Source organism: Triticum urartu, chromosome 7A, assembly GCF_056163025.1.
Source record: "Triticum urartu cultivar PI428250 chromosome 7A, HENAU_Tu73, whole genome shotgun sequence".
Lineage (NCBI taxonomy): Eukaryota > Viridiplantae > Streptophyta > Magnoliopsida > Poales > Poaceae > Triticum > Triticum urartu.
Genome location: NC_141879.1, coordinates 136,437,483 through 136,456,800, shown reverse-complemented (window position 1 = coordinate 136,456,800; position 19,318 = coordinate 136,437,483). Strand labels below are relative to the sequence as shown.

The 19,318-nt window shown below is 48.2% G+C and overlaps 1 protein-coding gene across 1 annotated transcript; it reads left to right on the top strand.

The window, feature by feature from the left end:
* Positions 1–12,840: 12,840 nt before the first annotated feature.
* LOC125522271 (uncharacterized) lies at positions 12,841–18,798 on the top strand. The gene is made up of 4 exons (XM_048687347.2): positions 12,841–13,327; positions 16,799–18,227; positions 18,314–18,397; positions 18,499–18,798. The coding sequence occupies exons 1-4, from the start codon at positions 12,941–12,943 to the stop codon at positions 18,546–18,548; spliced, it is 1,950 nt and encodes a 649-aa protein (XP_048543304.2). The 5' UTR covers positions 12,841–12,940; the 3' UTR covers positions 18,549–18,798.
* The last annotated feature ends 520 nt before the right edge of the window (positions 18,799–19,318 follow it).

Here is a 19,318-nt window from a genome sequence, read left to right as displayed (position 1 = left end):
CGGGGATACTTTCCCGGATGTTATCCCCCTAGCACCGATACTTGTCTTGTCATGCATCACTATGCATATGCTTGCATTATATTTATTGTTTCTTCCCCCTCTTCTCTCTCTAGACACCGAGACCGACGCCGCTGCTACCCCGTACGACTACGGTGTTGACGACCCCTCTCTCTTGCCAGAGCAACCAGGCAAGCCCCCCCCCTTTGATCACCAGATATCGCCTACTCTTCTCTATACTGCTTGCATTAGAGTAGTGTAGCATGTTACTGCTTCCCGTTAATCCTATACTGATGCATAGCCTGTCCTTGCTACTACTGTTGTTACCTTACCTGCAATCCTAATGCTTAGTATAGGATGCTAGTTTTTCATCAGTGACCCTACATCCTTGTCCGTCTGCCATGCTATACTATCGGGCCGTGATCACTCGGGAGTTGATCACGGGTATATACTATATACTTTATACATGATACATGTGGTGACTAAAGACGGGTCGGCTTGAGGAGCACCCGCGAGTGGATCTTTGAGGCGGAGCGACAGGGCAGGTTCCGACCACCTAGGAGAGAGGTGGGCCTGGCCCTGGTCGATGTTCGCGGATACTTAACACGCTTAACGAGATCTGGGTATTTGATCTGAGTCTGGCCATTTGGTCTATACGCACTAACCATCTACGCGGGAGTAGTTATGGGTATCCCGGCGTCGTGGTATCAACCGAAGCCTTCGTGACGTCAGCGACTGAGTGGCGCGCGCCGGATTGGAACGTAAGCCTGCTCTTGTATTAAGGGGGCTAGTTCTGCTTCCGGCCGCGTACGCAACGTGCAGGTGTGCTAAGGGCGATGGGCCCAGACCCCTGTGCGCTTAGGTTTAGACCGGCGTGCTGACCTCTCTGTTGGTCTAGGTGGGGCTGCGACGTGTTGATCTTCCGAGGCCGGGCATGACCCAGGAAAGTGTGTCCGGCCAAATGGGATCGAGCGTGTTGGGGTATGTGGTGCACCCCTGCAGGGAAGTTAATCTATTCGAATAGCCGTGATCTTCGGTAACAGGACGACTTGGAGTTGTACCTTGACCTTATGACAACTAGAACCGGATACTTAATAAAACACACCCTTCCAAGTGCCAGATACAACCGATGGTCGCTCTCTCTCAGGGCTTTGAGGAGGGGATCGCCGGGTAGGATTATTGCTATGCGATGCTACTTGGAGGATTTCAGTCTACTCTTTTCTACATGTTGCAAGACGGAGGCTGCCAGAAGCGTAGTCTTCGATAGGACTAGCTATCCCCCTCTTATTCCGGCATTCTGCAGTTCAGTCCACATATGATACCCTTACTCCATTTGATACCCATGCATATGTAGTGTAGCTCCTTGCTTGCGAGTACTTTGGATGAGTACTCACGGTTGCTTTCTCCCCCTTTTCCCCCCCTTTCCTTTCATTCTGGTTGTCGCAACCAGATGCTGGAGTCCAGGAGCCAGACGCCACCGTCGACGACGACTCCTACTACACCGGAGGTGCCTACTACTACGTGGTGCCCGCTGACGACGACCAGGAGTAGTTAGGAGGATCCCAGGTAGGAGGCCTGCACCTCTTTCGATCTGTATCCCAGTTTATGCTAGCCTTCTTAAGGCAACCTTGTTTAACTTATGTCTGTACTCAGATATTGTTGCTTCCGCTGACTCGTCTATGATCGAGCTCTTGTATTCGAGCCCTCGAGGCCCCTGGCTTGTAATATGATGCTTGTATGACTTATTTTATTTGTAGAGTTGTGTTGTGATATCTTTCCGTGAGTCCCTGATCTTGATCGTACACGTTTGCGTGTATGATTAGTGTACGATTAAATCGGGGGCGTCACATAAAGCATTACAACATCCAAATACAATCAAGGTCCGTCTACGGAACCAAAATAAAAGAAGAACCCCAAAAGCGACAAGGTCCTCGATCGACCCCAACTGGGCTCCACTACTGATCAACTAGAACGAAACAACACAAAGGACAAGATCTTCAACGAGCTCCTCCTTGAGCTTGGTTGCGTCATCTGCACGGACTCATCGGCACCTGCAAGCTGGTTTTGGAAGTATCTGTGAGTCACGGGGACTCAGCAATCTCACACCCTCGCGATTAAGACTATTTAAGCTTATGGGTAAGGTAAAGGTATGAGGTGGAGCTGCAGCAAGCGACTAGCATATATGGTGGCTACCTTACGCAAATGAGAGCGAGAAGAGGAGGCAAAGCACGTTCAGGAAAATATGATCAAGAAGTGATCCTATAACAACCTACGTCAAACATAACTCCAACACCGTGTTCACTTTCCGGACCCCGCCGAGAAGAGACCATCACTGTAACACACGCGGTTGATGTATTTTAGTTAAGGTCAACTTCAGGTTTTCTACAACCGGACATTAACAAATTCCCATCTGCCCATAACCGCGGGCATGACTTTCGAAAGTTCAAATCCCTGCAGGGGTGTCCCAACTTAGCCCATGACAAGCTCTCACGGTCAACGAAGGATATACCTTCTCCTGAGACATTCCGATCAGACTCGGTATCCCGATTCTACAAGACAACTTCGACAAGTTAAAACAAATCCAGCAACACCGCCCAAATGTGCCGACAAATCCTGATAGGAGCTGCACATATCTCGTTCTCAGGGCACACTCAGATGAGCAATCCGTACAACTAAAACCAAACCTCAAGTTTCCCCGAGGGGGCGCTGCACAGGGCTCTAGTTTGGACCAACACTCAGAGGAGCACTGGCCCGGGGGGGGGGGTTAAATAAAGATGACCCTTGAGTCCGCGGAACCCAAGGGAAAAAGAGGCTAGGTGGCGAATGGTAAAACCAAGGTTGGGCATTGCTGGAAGAGTTTTATTCAAGGCGATTTGTCAAGGGGTTCCCATTATTACCCAACCGCGTAAGGAATGCAAAATCCGGGAACATAACACCGATATGACGGAAACTAGGGCGGCAAGAGTGGAACAAAACACCAGGCATAAGGCCGAGCCTTCCACCCTTTACCAAGTATATAGATGCATTAATTAAATAAGAGATATTGTGATATCCCAACAAGTAACCATGTTCCAACAAGGAACAACATCTCCATGTTCCAACAAGGAACAAACTTCAATCTTCACCTGCAACTAACAATGCTATAAGAGGGGCTGAGCAAAGCGGTAACATAGCCAAACAACGGTTTGCTAGGACAAGGTGGGTTAGAGGCTTGGCTTAACAATATGGGAGGCATGATAAGCAAGTGGTAGGTATCGCAGCATAGACATAGCAGAACAACGAGCAACTAGCAAGCAAAGATAGAAGTGATTTCGAGGGTATGATCATCTTGCCTGAAATCCCGCAAGGAAGAAGAACGAGTCCATGAAGAAGACAAACTGACGTAGCCAACGGATCCTCACAACACGACGTTATCGGAACCAACCCGAAGAAGCAACACCGGAAAGAAGCAAACAATCATGGTAAACAACCAACACATAATCATGTCATGATGCACAATCAAGTATGATGCATGTCCGGTTTAATGAAGCATGGCATGGCAAAGTGCACAAGCAACCCTACAAATTAAGTGGAGCTCAATATGCAACGAGTTGCATACTGATGAAACACCACAACAAGTTATTTAGTTCGATTATGTGATCCTCACAAGGAAGAAGAACGAGTCCATGAAGAAGACAAACTGCAAGGAAGAAGAACGAGTCCATGAAGAAGACAAACTGACGTAGCCAACGGATCCTCACAACACATACCTTGCCTGAAATCCCGCAAGGAAGAAGAACGAGTCCATGAAGAAGACAAACTGACGTAGCCAACGGATCCTCACAACACGACGTTATCGGAACCAACCTGAAGAAGCAACACCGGAAAGAAGCAAACAATCATGGTAAACAACCAACACATAATCATGTCATGATGCACAATCAAGTATGATGCATGTCCGGTTTAATGAAGCATGGCATGGCAAAGTGCACAAGCAACCCTACAAATTAAGTGGAGCTCAATATGCAACGAGTTGCATACTGATGAAACACCACAACAAGTTATTTAGTTCGATCTCGTTATGTACCCAACAATATTAAATGTTGATTAACATGGCAAGGGGTGAAGCAAATGAAAACTACCTATCTAGGCAAATTTAAATGAGGCCGGAACAACAAACAACACTTCCGAAAAATCCTCATATGCATTTGTTAGGTTTGGTCCTATTCTGCCCTAAACACAATTTAGAGTTATTAAACATGCAAGAAAAGTGCACCATGTTAAACTAGGCATTTTTCTACCCCATTTACATATAAAGTTTATTAAATTCCGAGTTACGGTTATTTAGTTACGAAATAAATCATTTTAGCAAGTTAATTAAGCAAGTTTAAACAAACAACATCTTAAGCAATTTAAACATAGATGAAAGTTGGATATTATTACTCTACACAAAATTCTAAGCAACTTTCATATATAATTCATTTTAATCCGATGCACCAATTGGGAGTTATTATATGCATGTTGCTTAGGGACTTTTCTGTAAAACAATAAAACCTGAGATATAAAACAAATCGGCCAGGACTGAAAAAAAAGTTCATGGGCTGGAACTGGCCGGCCCAATAGTGGAAGGGAAAAAATGAGGCGCTGGGGATGGCCTCACCATGGGCCAAGCCCAGATCGGGGGGAGAGGCCCAGGCAGGCCGGCTCTGGAGGGGAAATCAGGCTGGCCTTGGCGCTGGATGTGGTCAACGCGAGCGTTCGTCCTCTTCCTGGTTCGAACGAAGCAGAGTAGCAGCGGCACTTGGTGAGGCGGCGCGATGAGGGACTTGGCGCGGGGCGACGGCTTCAGTTTAGGGGAGCTCGGGCGCAGGGGATGGAAGGCCGGATCCGGACGCGGGAGGTCGCCGGGGTCCCGTTCTGTGCCGGATCGAAACGGAGGCAGGCCGACGGACTTGGAGCTCCAGGAGGTGGCGCGATGCAGGTGCGGGGGTGGAGGAGCGACAGGAGAGTCTCGGGACGGCAGCAGCGGGGATGGAGCTCTGGCGACGGGATCCAAAGGGGAACGCCGGTGAAATGGACGGAGGCCTCGGGCCCGATCGGACCTAGCGGCGGCCGGTGCTTCAGAGTTGCTGGCGACGGGATGGGGTACCTGAAGAAGAGGGACAGAGAGAGATCAGAGCGGGAGAGAGAGAGACAGGAAAAAAGAGGAGGAAAGAGACGGGGCAGCGAGATCCTATCGGCGTGTTAACGAAGCTCGTCGGCGGCGGGGTCAGCGAGGCGGTGTGGCAACCGGAGACGGGTCCTGGAGGTGAGGCTCGGGCGAGCTTCGGGACGAGGCACAGAGGGCATCGGGGCTCCCCTGCTCGAGCTTCTGGGCGCGTGCTCGCGCACGAGGGCGAGAGGAGGTTGGGCTTCTGTTGACTGGATCGGGGCCAGGGGTTCGGCTATGCAGGGAGGCCGCTGATTGGCTTGGTGATGAAATTGAGGGGAGGAGTTGGTTGGTCGGACATGGAAAACCGAGAAGAGACAGTGTGGTGGCGGCTAGGAGGATTGGACGGGCTAAGGCTAGGGTTAGGGGTTGATCTATATATAGCAAAAGAATTTTGGGTAGGGGCTAATCCGTCCCTCCGATCGTAATCGGACGATCGCGAATAAAATAGTTAGGGAGTCCGAAAAAAAACGGAGACATTTTGTAGATGTTCGGGGATGATCCGGATCCAACGGTGACAACTAATCGGGTCGGGTTCGGGACAGTCTCGGACGCGCACGAGGGGGCTGCGGGTTGACGAGAGAGGTTAGGTAGGGTCTGGCGGTGAGTAGTGGATTGTATAGACGGTCTCGAGCTGAGAGAAGAGAAGAGAGAGAGCCCCGGCGACTATTTCCGGAGACCGAAAACGTCCGACGTTTTGACCGGCTACTATTGCCGCTATATTAATCCATTGGGGCGTCAAACGGACTCCGAATGTGATGAAACTTGGCAGGCGACCTACTAACAACAAAACAACACCGCACGCCAACTTTCAACCCATTCCGAGAACATTTTCCGTCCACTTATAAAATAATATTTCGGACATGCCGCGGGCGCGTGCAAGTGTGTGTGGGCTTAGAACGGACAACGGACGGAACTCAGAGAACCCGGACGAATGCAAGTTTTAAAACATGATGATGCAATGCACATGATGACATGATATGTAATGCATGACACGCAAGCAAAGACAAGGCAAACAACAACGAATAACTGGAAGACACCTGGCACATCGGTCTTGGGGCGTCACATTCTTGGAGAAGCAAAGGGGAGGCCGAATTGGAGGGGTTTTCCCCCTCCTTGACCGGCGCAAGGGAGAAGGAAACTTCCCCCTTGTGTGGCGCCCCCTCTCCTCCCTCTAACCTACATATACTTGAGGATTTGGCCCTTAGAGATATAAGTTTTAGAGCCTCCTCTAGTTCTAGTTGATCAAATTAGAGCTAGATCTAATCCTTTCTAGTCCTCGTAATAAGAAGCTTAGTGTGGTTTTAATATCCTATCTCTAATTCCTCAGCAGTAATTAGCTCTTGACGGTAAAGCGTTGTCGGATCGTGAAAACCATACGCTTGCAAACTGTGGAGAGACCGTGTTTTCGGTCTTCCGTTCGAGGGATCGTCCGTGGACAGTTCGAGGGATCGTTCGTTCATGGTTCAAGGGATTTCAAGTATGATCTACACCGACTCTTCTTCCACTGCAACTCGGAGTTGTTAACGATCCGATCCAAACCACATCTTCATAGAGTTCCTGGTTGATTATAGGGCGAATTTTTGTTTTTTAGTACGTTTCCCAACATAAATATGTGCTTCTCGTGAAAGGTAAAAAAAGAAAAAACATGTTTTTTTTCCTTTTTATGCCTCTTGCGGAAGCAAACCTCTACCTCTATGAGAAGCAAATATATGCATCCCACGGAAGCAAAAAAATACATGTTTTTCTTTTCTAAGAGGCACTCACAGAAGCAAAAATAAAAGTAATTAAACTCATTTTTTCCTTTTCGAGAGGCACAACCGTATCTATCGCTTAAGAAAATCCGTGCCTCCACGAGAAGCAAATCTGTGTCTCTCGCAAAAAAAAAAAGGAATGAGTTGTTTCACACAAGTTTTTCTAAAATGTTTTTCTCCAGAACTTGGGAAAACCAGACAAAAGCCAAAAAACCCCAACAAATATATAAACCCACAAACACGTACAAAAAATAATAATAAAAAATGCGAGAGAGCGCCCCGTACTACTAGAGGTGCTCTTGGCCCACCAAAAGTGACCATTGAGAAGCTCCCGCAAAGGGTACGGTTAGTTGCTTCCAGGCAATAGCGGGCACTACACGCATCACTGAAGTTTTTTTTGAGGCTAACACACACTTACTCTTTATTGCTCAATATTTTTTAAAGAAATACAATAGATAGAAGGTTACAGAAGCTGCAAATGACGGCCTGCAGATAAAACTAAGTGCATATTTAGCGAGGCTATGTGCCTCCTTCGGGGCTCTTTCTTCAAAAATGAAATAGCAGTCTTGGAACTGTGATGCCATAATCTTGATATCCCGGATGATATGACCATGTTTCTCGCCATTCCTGTCGTTTATATTTGACAAGACACATTTACAGTCTGATGCAACAATGTTGTGTGTTTGTAACAGATTAGATGACAGGGCCATGGCCTCTCGGCATGCGAAAGCTTCAAGCATGGTCGTGTCGGTTACCCCAGAAAAAACCAGTGCCGATGATCCAAGATAGTTCCATTTGTGGTCTCTCCAGATATCACTAACAGATTCATGATTAGATGAATTGCCAACGGCTCCATCTACCTTTGCTTTGACTTGTTAGAATAAATTTAAGACACTCCATTGATCATCCGAAGACCAAGCAATCACACAAACACGATATCAAGATTTGTTAACGAGGTTCACCATCATGGCTATGTCCCCGAGGCATGACTACGGGCGCTCATCCCCATGACACCGCTACAATACCGCACCCCGGCCGCCCGGGCGCCGGCACACGTTGCCGGCTCCCTCGTGTGCCCGTGCTATTATATTGGCATATGTTACATCGTGTGTCTAGCCCCGCTATATATGAGAGGCCTAGGATACAAGTGTCCTATTAGGACACAAGTCCTACCCTGTCTACACACAGTCCAAAACCAAGTCCAACTGTAACCTATCTTGTACAATAATATTCGACAATTCTAACAAACTCCACCTTGGCGAATATTCTTCACCACCTTGAATTCATCCATGCGTCGAACCTCTATGTACATTGGACTTGAGATACGTCATGAACACCGCTGCTATTTTCGGACTCCATCTGACTCCACCTGCAACTGTAGTCCCTTCTCGTCTTCTTCACAATCAACACTCGAGCAAAATTAAGTTTCTCATTACTCTACTTTGTGCTCCCAACTTTCGGAGTATCCGTCCAACGCCATCACACACCGACCACTGTCTGCGTAAAAATGAACAACTCGCATATTGGACGTCACATATAAGAGTTATATGAACTCAATGTCACCGCTCTTTCTTGACCGTCTGTTTGAAACTTGAAGGAATTTCACCGTCGCCCTGTGTCACCCTGAGTCAAATTCACAGTTTCTCATCTTTTTTTCCGGATAGTCTTTGACATGTCCCATAGCTATAGCACTCCGCCTCCTTCGGTACTTGTGATCCACACTTTGCAATGTGCACTGAACACCACAGAATATACGGCCATGTACTCTCCCAGCTTTTGAGAATTTCAGACTTTCCGCCACTTTCTCAGATTCTCCATGGTCAACTCCTGTCCATCAACCGGCACCGATAGACCCAGTCATCAACTTGAATCCGGTACTCGTCAACACTGCTTCAGCACCCCTGTACAATTTATCTGACCATATGTCTGACTACCAGTGCCTTGGCCTGTCGTTGTGTCCCGTGCTTATGGCACGCCTCGCCGCTATCACCGCGTCGAGTCTCTGCTGTCCTGGTCGAGTCTCCTGGGTCGCGAACCCACACCACTCAAACCCCTATTGCAGAGAACCACCGATCATCACCGACCGATGCCGAGTATCATGTCTCCATCAGACCACTAGTACCCAGTCTGAACCACGTGTCTCTCGCCTTCCCGCTGAAATAGGCTTCGACTCTCCGTTAACTTACGTCGTAGCCCCTCCATCAGCATAGAGTGTAGTCATCCGTCAGACTCCAGCTCCACCTTCAACATGACTCCATGGTGATTGTACGTGCCACCCTCCCGCGCCCTGTCGACTCCAAACTCTCATGTGCACCGTCTTGAGTCAACCCTACGCAATAGTCTGTCGAAGCCGCACAAGCCCTCAAGCCTGCACCACGTATTTCCATGCCCCAGAAGTAGGCCACCATCAGCATCATACTCCTATGTCGTCGTCGCTGAAATCACCGCCGTCTTCTGCTTTGACCGACATCCCCGTCGATCCGTCAGACAGTCCAGTCCGACCCAGCCGAAATTATCCGACTGCAATCATGCTCCACCCCTCATCTTGTCCGCCCACACGTCTCAGTGCATTGCTTGACGCCCTGTGTATGCATGATCCATGTGTGATGCGCTACGAATCTGTGTTGGCGGACAACAAGGTCGCTGCCATATTGACATCTTGATGAACAATCTGCATACCCAAGAAAAGAAAAACCAAAAGACATAGCCTTGGTAGACTTCCTTGTGTGTCCAAACTGGAGATCTATGATCAGCAATAAAGCTCAAGACCAATTAATCCATAACAGCACACGTGACTTCCTTGCACTTTCTTTTGTTTTGTTTATTCACATACATGCACGCTTCGGGTTCATCCCATGTCCAGCAGCTTCTCCTTGCAACGTAACAACACCAAACGCACCCGGCTTATCACAAACGATCCAACTCGTCCACCGTTGGACCTCCACGGACGTATCGCAGCCCACTTAGCCTTCCGCGTACAGTCACCGCCTCCCTTGGGCCTCACCAGTACCTGGTACAGGCGCCGCCATGCACGCTGCATGTCCCCGCTGGACCGCATCGCGTACGATACGCACTTCCTGCCTGATGCCCCGCTGGCGCCCCAACTCGGCCTTGCACCATCACGCTCGGCTTCGAATCGATTACGGCCGCACCGCGCAGCCACCGCTCGACGAGGCAAACCGATCCGATCCGCTGCTACTGCCGCCTTCGATCTCTTGGAGATCCTTTCTTTTCCTTTAACAAATCCACGCGATCTTCTGCCCGATTCCGACTGCTTTTCTTCGATCTCGCCCGATCGCAACCAGACAACTTCCAAAGGACACTTCTAATCGACTAGATTCGATACGATCCTTCGTCATGCTGTCTTTATACCACTACAACACGGTTGAGAAACCGAGGCACTTTCTACAAGGCAATAAAAAAGTGCCTTAGATTACCTCCCTTTAAAGGCATTCTGGACAAAATGCCTTCAAATGTCCTTGTTAGCCGGCACTTATGAGGAACGCCTCCAAAACATGCTTAATTGATGGCATTCTAAGAAAGTGCAGCAATATGTAATAGCTTACGGGGCGTTTTGTAAAATGCCACTTCAGATTTAGAGGCGTTTTGAGAAAACGCTGTAATACCAAAGTATAGGAGGCATTTTGAAAATTGCCAGCATGCAGCTTTGAAGGCGTTCTAGAGGAAAACGCCTCGAAAGCTCGGTTAAAATTTCCAGTTAGCCCCCTGTCGTAACAAATATGTTTGCCTATGAGGCCTTCCACTCGTGCGGCCAGATGGACACACTATGCAAACAAACTTCCTTGATAAATAAACAGTAACCGTTGGTGTAACAGGTTGGCAAACTTGTCTTCTGATGAGCGCGAGGTTTCTAGTTCGAGTCACGACGTTCGTTTTTTATTTTTTATTACATGAGTCGTGAGCCACTGCTAATTCCAGTAGCCATTTAGTTAGTCCCATACCGCCTACGGAGGTAAACTTTGACTGCTTTAAAAGAGGAGCCGCATATTCTGTTATAAAAATTCCTAAGCGAGAACAAGTGTGTTAGTTTGTGGAGTTGGGTATGTGACTTCCACGTGATGAACTGTGCTGCGCCGACCGGGTATGGACGGTGGGTGGTATGAATGCTTCCACTGACTAGCACAGCAGGGTCAATCGACGGGCACGCCCCCGTGCGTGTGTGTGTGTACCGACTAGTGATTGTTTTTAATTTATATATACCTTGGCATGTGCAGTATTAAAAGCGTATTTCAGAATGCCCATAAAAATCATCAGAGGCCACCTCCAAAAACGCCATCAAAGATATGAGCATCGGAGGCATTTTCCAAAAGCGCCTACATAGGCCTTTCCCTTCGGGAACATCTCTAGTGTTTTTCTAAAGTGCCTCCTTACATCATTAAAGGCACAATTTGGGCCTTTAAAGGCATTTTTTTAATGCCTCGTAATTCTTACCGTGATGTAGTGTACCGAACGATCCATCCTCTAGATCAATATACGTCCGTGACCTCCGAGTAACCTAGCTCATGATACCACTTCCATGTCGGGGCAGCCATGACTTTTGTGGTCACTTGGCGAGTGCCGGTTTGTGCATGTTTAATAGCATTAATCTCAGTAATGAATCTCTCTATTAATTCATGTGTACCTCTTAGACTCTGGAAGACAGCTTCATGAATTTCCTTGGGTCGCGCATGCCATATTACCCAGAGAGTAACCGGCAACCATATGAACTGGTTGTGTGGTACTGAGTCCAAAATAGTAAAGATCCAACGTTTTGCGTCCGGTTCCCTGGATTGGTGCATGGCGTGAACTATTTCTCCATCACTAAGCGCCTAGACACAACATGATGTTGTGCAGTCCATAAGCGAGTGGCGTCATGAGTCCATTCCGTAGAGGTCACAGTTACTGCAGGTTGCCATGTTACGGTTATGGAGAAGATCTGCTGAATGTATAGACTGTTGAGCAAGTCTTCGAAAGAATATATGATTTTTTTACGGAGCCTGAACTTTCCAGGGGCTAGTTCATGATCGCTGATTCGCCTGGGAATCTGACGGTCCTACATGTCCGTCTAGCCAAGCCTCTCTCCGGTGCTTTGTCAAGACTATCATTCGATATGCTGGCCTACGAAGAAGACGCCCTTTTGGTCGTATTACCATGACCAGAAGTCGTCAACCGCCTTGTTACAGAGTGGTATTGAGAGGATAGCCTATGCACCAATAGGTATAAATGTTTGTTGGATCAATTCCCTGTTCCAATCACCATTGTGTTGATGGATTAATTAAGTCACCGACCAGCTGTGGAGGATGATTGGCAATGCAGGTAAGAGCTCGCATATTGTAATCCCTAAGGATCCAATTGTCCCTCCATATGTTTTTGATCATAGATTTCTTTCCCCTCTAACACTTGCCTCCAGATTTGGGAAGGTGAATTACCTAGCTCGGCTTTCATAAAATCATTGTGAGGAAAATACTTTGCCGTGAGGATACATGCACTGAGAGAAGCTGGATCCTCCAGAATACGCCATGCTTGACGAGCTAGCAGAGCAAGGTTAAAAAGTTCGACATCACTGAAACCCAACACTCCCAGAAATTTTGGCTTTGTCATTTGTGGGAGTAGGCCGGCATCAGTGAAGTAAGTCGACGGCCTGCGCCCACGAGACGCATCAGTGAAGTAGGCCGGCCAAACAGGCAACAAGCGTTCAAATGTGGGCTTTCCCGTCAAGCATGCCCGCTGGCGTACCGGCCCGCCCAGACCATCATTTCGAGAAGAAGCCGCAGGCCCGAGCGGAAGAAAAGGCGCCATATGTCGAGCAGCGAAAGCCCGCCGGCCCGCCGCCACATATCTTGCGTTGCCTTGCCGCGCCGGCCGGCCGTGCGGCCACGACACGACCCCGTCCAGGTCAAAACCCCAGCCAGAGGCAACAGCTCCTCCACACGTCGCGCACCATACGTAGTAGTCGCGCGCGCGCCTCGCATCGAAGCGAGCAAGCGCAAACGACGCGCCCATGGCGACGACCACGATGCTGCCGCGCGCCGCGGACCCGCTGTGGGCGCAGGCCGCCGAGCTGGAGCGGCAGTTCGAGGGCTACAAGCGCCGCCTCGCCGAGCGGAGGGACGGCGCCGCAGCCGCCGTCGCGTCCGCGTCCGACCGCCGCCGTCACCCCGACGACAGCGGCGATGGCGATGGCGCGGAGGAGAAGGAGGAGGCGGAGGTGGGGAGGGGGAGGAGGTACGAGGCGTACGTGCGGCGGCGGGACGAGAAGCTGCGCCAGGGCTGGCTCGCGCGCATGGAGCGCAAGGAGGCCGAGATGAAGGCCCTCTGGGCGCGCCTCGACGGCGGCCGCCACCGGCCCGGCGACGGCCTCGCCGCCGCCGCCAGCCCGGCCAGAGAGGTAACGAATCATGTAACCCAACGCTTGTGTTGATCCTCTTCTCTCTTTTGCCGGTTGGTGTTCCCGAAAGTTAAAAAAACTGATCACCTTTCCCGTTCGAAGGATTAAAAACCGATGCTCGAGCTCAAATTTCTCTCGCGCCGTCAATGTCGCTTCTCACTTTCGCCGGCGTCCGAGTAAGAAACGTTCAAAAACCCATTGCTTTTGCCTCCGAAACGACTAAGCCCACAAAAGTAGCCAGTGTTCTTGGATCCTTTTGCTCGGCGTCGACGACATTCCGGCGGACGCAGCAAGTTTCACGTTCGTTCCTTGTCGATCGTGCCGATCCTTGTGTTCGTGGGACACCCTTTTTGTGCCTTTCTTGTGATTCCTTAATTAAGATAGGCTTAGTTGAGCTATCGTGTCAGTGGTGCAGTCCTTCGGTCGGGTGAGAGACGTCGCACGCATGTCTTGGTATCCATTGGCCTTTCTGGTCCGAGGTTGCTGTACGCTTGTCACCAAGCCACGGGCACGGCACACGGGTTTTGCATCACGGGGGGATGATACGTATTCTTGAACTAATTACTTACTGGCCAAATTAAAAGTAAAATCTTGGAAAAGGTGCACGTCTCACTTAACCAACAACCGGGATATATTTCTTGATTCAGGAAATCTATATTATGAGCCAAGAGGCATCACAATGGGATTTTGGCTATCTATATAAAGAACGTGCAAGCATACATGTACGAATCCTACATATCATTTGCAAAGATCAGCCCATTAATTGTTTTTTCAAACATTTTAAATATTTTGTCACACAGACATTCGATCCGATCTGGCTTTACCCGTGGGTTCATCACGACGAGGAATTCAAAACAAGACCCCATCTTGACATGTTTTGATGCTTTTTTTTTGTCGCCACAAAGTCGCAAGAGTATATATCGTCACAATTGCCATCTTAACAATGAAGAGTTGCCATGATGATTGTTTGAGTAATGCTAGACCTCCGGGGGATTACTTACGGTTTAATGGAATAATTAATGAGAGAACGATGTTATGCATAGCTAGGGAGTACGGAGTTAGCATTCTTTTAAATTTTTGGTTAACAACAAATAAGAAACAAAAAAATTGGTTAACCGCTAATTCAGTTCGGTGTTCAGTTTACACCGACTATAGCCAAGCTTCCTGCCTATTCTACATAACAAGGCGAGGTGGTACAAAATAGTACTTCCCCCGTTTCTTTTTAGTCGTATACACGGTTTGGTCAAAGTCAAACTTTGTTAACTTTGACTAAGTTTCTAGAAAAATATATCGAGATTCACAATATGAAATTAATATTGTTAGCTGCATCATGAAATTAATTTTCATACCATATAGATTTACTTTTGTAGATGTTAATATTTTTTCATATAAAGTTGGTCAAACTTTACATAGTTTGACTTTGACCAAATCTTATATGTGAACTAAAAAGAAACGGAGAGAGTAAACCCCGTATGTATATACGGACTCACTACAACGACCATCACTATGCACTTTGGGCCTTGCGTGCAGGTGGGCAGGTCGACCCACGGGAGTTGCTTGCATGCTAGACGCCCTGGAGCAGAACTATTTCATCATAGCGTGGTTGGGCGCGGGACAAGCTCATTCGGGCTGTTCTTTCACGTGCTTTTGACTTAACGTAAACTCAGTTTATTTCCGGTTAACAAGTGGTAAAACCGAACCGACAAATATAAGCTTGGTTAGCACACTTAGAAACCAAATTCTCCTTTGACTGCATAAAGAAAAGGGTGTGTCTAGGACACATCTAGATGTGCTCTAATTATTGCACATCTAAGTGAGTGAATCAAGCATAAAGAGAAAAAGAAAAAAGAGAAAAAAAATATTCATACGAATCTTAATGTAAGATCAATGACATATGACTTAGATGTGCAATACTTATGGCACATCTAGATGTGCTTTAGCAAAACTGTAAAGAAAATATATGGTGTTTCCGTTTTGAAATCGGTTCTGTCTTTGGTTTTTACGCCCACCCCTAATTCTCCTCTGACTGCATAAAAAAAAGTAACATGAAGCAGGTCTTTTAGTGCGTATAAGGACTTTCAGTGATTTTACAATCTGACTAATAATCTGACAAGTAAGTAAGTGATAGTAATTTGACAAGCACCAACCCCAAAAATGTTGTCGAAACATGCCAGGTGTTATTTGATATGGTTATCTTAACTGGCTGCCCTTTGTAGAATTTCATGGGAATTTGATAGTTCTAGCCAATTTTCATCAGGCAGCTTTTGAATTATGTGGTTGAGTAGAGTGGCCATCCTTGCCTTTGCTTGTCGTACTGTACCTCTCTCGGAAAGTTTTCATTTTTGGTAATCAAAAACTTGAGAGGCCTATAAATATTGCATGTGTAGGTGTCCATGCCTTTGCTTTTGAATTATGTAATCAAAAATTAAGAAACCAAGGAGGGGCATGAAGAAGATGCGGCGTAGCTAACCCTTGCTCCAGGAGAGCTAATGGCCATGGCCATTACTCCCTCCATCTAGTGTCAAAAAACCATCTTATATTATGGGATGGAGGGAGTAAGTACTAATGCAATCCTTGGTGGGAATAGCTGCCATGGCCATATGACGGAGCTCTAGCTCGAGTTAGAGAGCTCAATATTCCAGCCAATTTTAACAAGGGGAGTATGTTGCAAACACATAAGCGAAATATTGCATGTGGAGGTTCTCTATTAGGTTTAAACTTTAAATTCATTGGAGGTTACTTTCACCAATTAGTTTTGATGCTCATGACTTGCACTTCCTCCGTACTTGACAATAAGGCCTATAATATTTGTCTGAAGCCAAACGATGCAAACTTTGACCAAGTTTGCAGCAAAAGTTACCAATAACCATAATACCAAATTAGTACCATTAAGTACATAATAAATTCTAGTTTTATATTATAGTAATACTATTCATCACCTCTGGTGCAGATTAAGTTATTCTTCGCCTAGGTAATCTTATGATCGTTTCATAAATAAATTACATTTGAAATACAAATGGTTACATTCTTATTGATTCACTATGTAAGATTTGACATAAGAAAACAAAAATATAGGTCATAAGAACAGAAAAATGGCATTTTATGTACATTTTAAACTATGTTTTTACGTTCGTAATTTTACGTAATATAAAATATTTTACGGCGATTATATATTTTCTTATGTTCTCTTTTTACGTCTGAAATAAAATAAAAATTACGGAACATCAAATTACGGTGCATTCATTTAAAAACGGTGGGGGGTTGAAGAATAACTATTGCTCACACAGGGTGACGAATAGTCAATTTGTTTCGTATTATGTCCATTTAGTTTGTAATTGTTCATAGTTCTTTTTTTATATAAATTTTGCTTCATTTGACTTCAGACTAAATTTACACACCCTCTAGTAGTACTAGTTTTCTACTAGATTGTCCATATTGTATTTTCTTGTCTAATTCTCTCATTTCGTGCAGCAAAAGCCCCGGAGCATCGAGAAGCCAGCCTCCCCTGCCACGCCAAAATGCATCCCTGCCATGAAGCTCCCACGTCTCAGGAGCGCCACGGCGTCCCCGTCACCGGTGGCCCCCAGCCCGAGGCTACCCTCCAGCCGGCGAGCGTCACACCCGGAGCCACCCACCACGCCCCGGAAGGAGAATAGGATGCCGCCGCCGTCCACCGCCGGGACGCCGAGGCCGCTCAAGACGCTGTCGCGGACCAGGAGCTCGCTCAAGGACACCAGCAAGGAGGAGCGCGGCAGCGTCTCCTCCTCGTCCTCATCCTCCGTAAGGGGGGAGAGCCCGCGGCCGCCGCGCTTCCAGCCCCCGCGGTCCAGCTACGACGGCGGCGCGGGTGGTGTGAAGGTGAAGCAGGCCTCGGCTCCGGCGCCGAGAAGCGACGCCGATGCCGCCATCGCCGCGGCGCGGAGCCGGTTCCACGAGCAGGTCGTCCTCGCCGAGATCAAGACGGCCGCCGCCGTTTCTCCCGGGCCGCTCCGCATCAGGAGATCGGGCAACGGCGTCGCGCGCGCCTCGTCGCCGTCGGTGGCCCTTGGCCGCGGACAGGTCGATTTCTTGAGCAGACTAGGAAACAGCGACCGCAACGACGTTCAAACCTCCGAACACTCAGACGCCGAAGCGAAGAAGAACAATTACAACAAGGCGGAAAGCAATGGCGACGGCGAGGTCGCACGATCTGCTGACAAGCTTGGCGACGCGGAGATCACCGGCGACTCCGACACCGAGCCGAGCTACGTGTACGTCAAGAGAGAGCACGAAGAGGTTGGCGAAGAGGAGGCCGCTGAGGTCTTCCAGGACACCATGGCATCACCACCATCATCGGAGACCATGGCATCATCGCCATCATCAGAGACCATGGCAGCAGCATCTGACGCGACTGGCACGAGCGTCAAGGAGAGCTCCGGGTCGCTGTACTCGAACGTGCAGTCGTCGTTCTCCCATGGATCGGAGCTCGACGCCTCGGCCGCCGGCTCTTCCGGCGGAGCTCTGTCCACCGAGGAGGTGCTGGAGGCGGACGCGGCGATGCTGAGGATGAAACGGGAGGAGGCGGATGAGGTGGAGGAGGCCGAGCATCAGAGCATAGTGTTCCTGCCGAGCACCTGCTGCGCCTCGAGGAGCGACGCCGTCCCAGTCGCCGGGATGCCGCAGTCGCCGATGGACGCCGTGGCGGGGCTCAAGAGGTTCCTCACCTTCGGCAAGAAGAACGGCAACGGTGCTGAAGGTTCCGCCGCCGCCGCCGTCGTCATCGAGCGCGGGACGCCTCCAGCAGCTGACGGCGGCGCGAGCCAAGGACCGGCGTCAGGTGATCCGATCAACAAGCCGAGAGCGTGCTGGTCGGATGCTGCCTCCGACGATCTTGACAGCAGCTATGTCGTCTCTCCCCACGGTAATTCCTGGGCGCTTTATGCATATTGTCTACCTCCGACGTGTTCGCCATTTTTCTGATCACCAAGACGCGGCGTGCGCATGCAGTTCGGTCATTGCAGAGCTTCGTGCCGCTGTCTCCTGCAAGGTCTCAGCTCAAGGAGACGGCTCTGCCTGCAAAATCCCCAAGAGGTTCCGCTGATACAAACCTGGCACACATCTTGATCTTAGCATGGCCACGGCTTGTTTCTTTCGCCGTTTCACTTATGCTCTGTTTTACTTTGTCGTTGCAGTACCTCGATCGTTCTTCTCGTTCTCCTCGTTCAAAAACAGAGGGAACTGATGCCGGGAATTACTGGCAAAGCTGTTGCTCGTGCATTCTACTCCCTCCGTAAAGAAATATAAGAGCGTTTAGATCACTACTACAGAGGGAGTATTTATTTTTAGGCTCTTATATTATTGATTTCTCTCGACATTTTAATTTTCTGGCGAATGACTTTGTGAGTTAACAATATTGACCTTACATAATGTGTAATACTACCCCTGTTTGTAAACACGTGTCTGTTTTAAAAGTACAGTCGGCTTTTCTAACTCTTGATTTCTGATACATTTCTAATTTTATTAAGATTGGCCAGGATGAATATGAGCCATCCATCCGTCATTATCAACACCGTTTGTTCTAATCTGAAAAAGAAGAAAGTTTGGTACTCCAGCTGAAGTTTTACAAGTACCATCTCCGGCTATTAAGTAGTACTTCCATTCTAAGGGCAAAATCATAATCACGAGATTATGCAACTAACTCGACTGTGATTAAACAATAATGGCCAACCGCTACTTTCATGTCATCAACGCAAACTACGCAACAAGACTGAGTTTTAAGATGGTTCGAATGCAAACTTTGCAGCGAGATCGAGTTTTATCAACGTAAACTTCGATGGTTCCAAACTTTATTTCGTACCTGCCGCCGATTATGATAATGGAAAAGGTGTTTTTACTTTTAAGATATATCTTCGGGGCAAACCAGAACGATACCGAGTCAGAGGTTGACCATGAAACATTAGCGTCATGGGAATGCTGGTTTTTAGGTCTAGTGGAGAAAAGGCGCCGAATAAA

Coding starts and splice junctions, on each gene's coding strand:
- LOC125522271 (XM_048687347.2), top strand. CDS start 12,941: ATGGCGACGACCACGATGCTGCCGCGCGCCGCGGACCCGCTGTGGGCG. Junction 13,328..16,798: donor CCGCCAGCCCGGCCAGAGAG/GTAACGAATCAT, acceptor CATTTCGTGCAG/CAAAAGCCCCGGAGCATCGA. Junction 18,228..18,313: donor CTATGTCGTCTCTCCCCACG/GTAATTCCTGGG, acceptor GTGCGCATGCAG/TTCGGTCATTGCAGAGCTTC.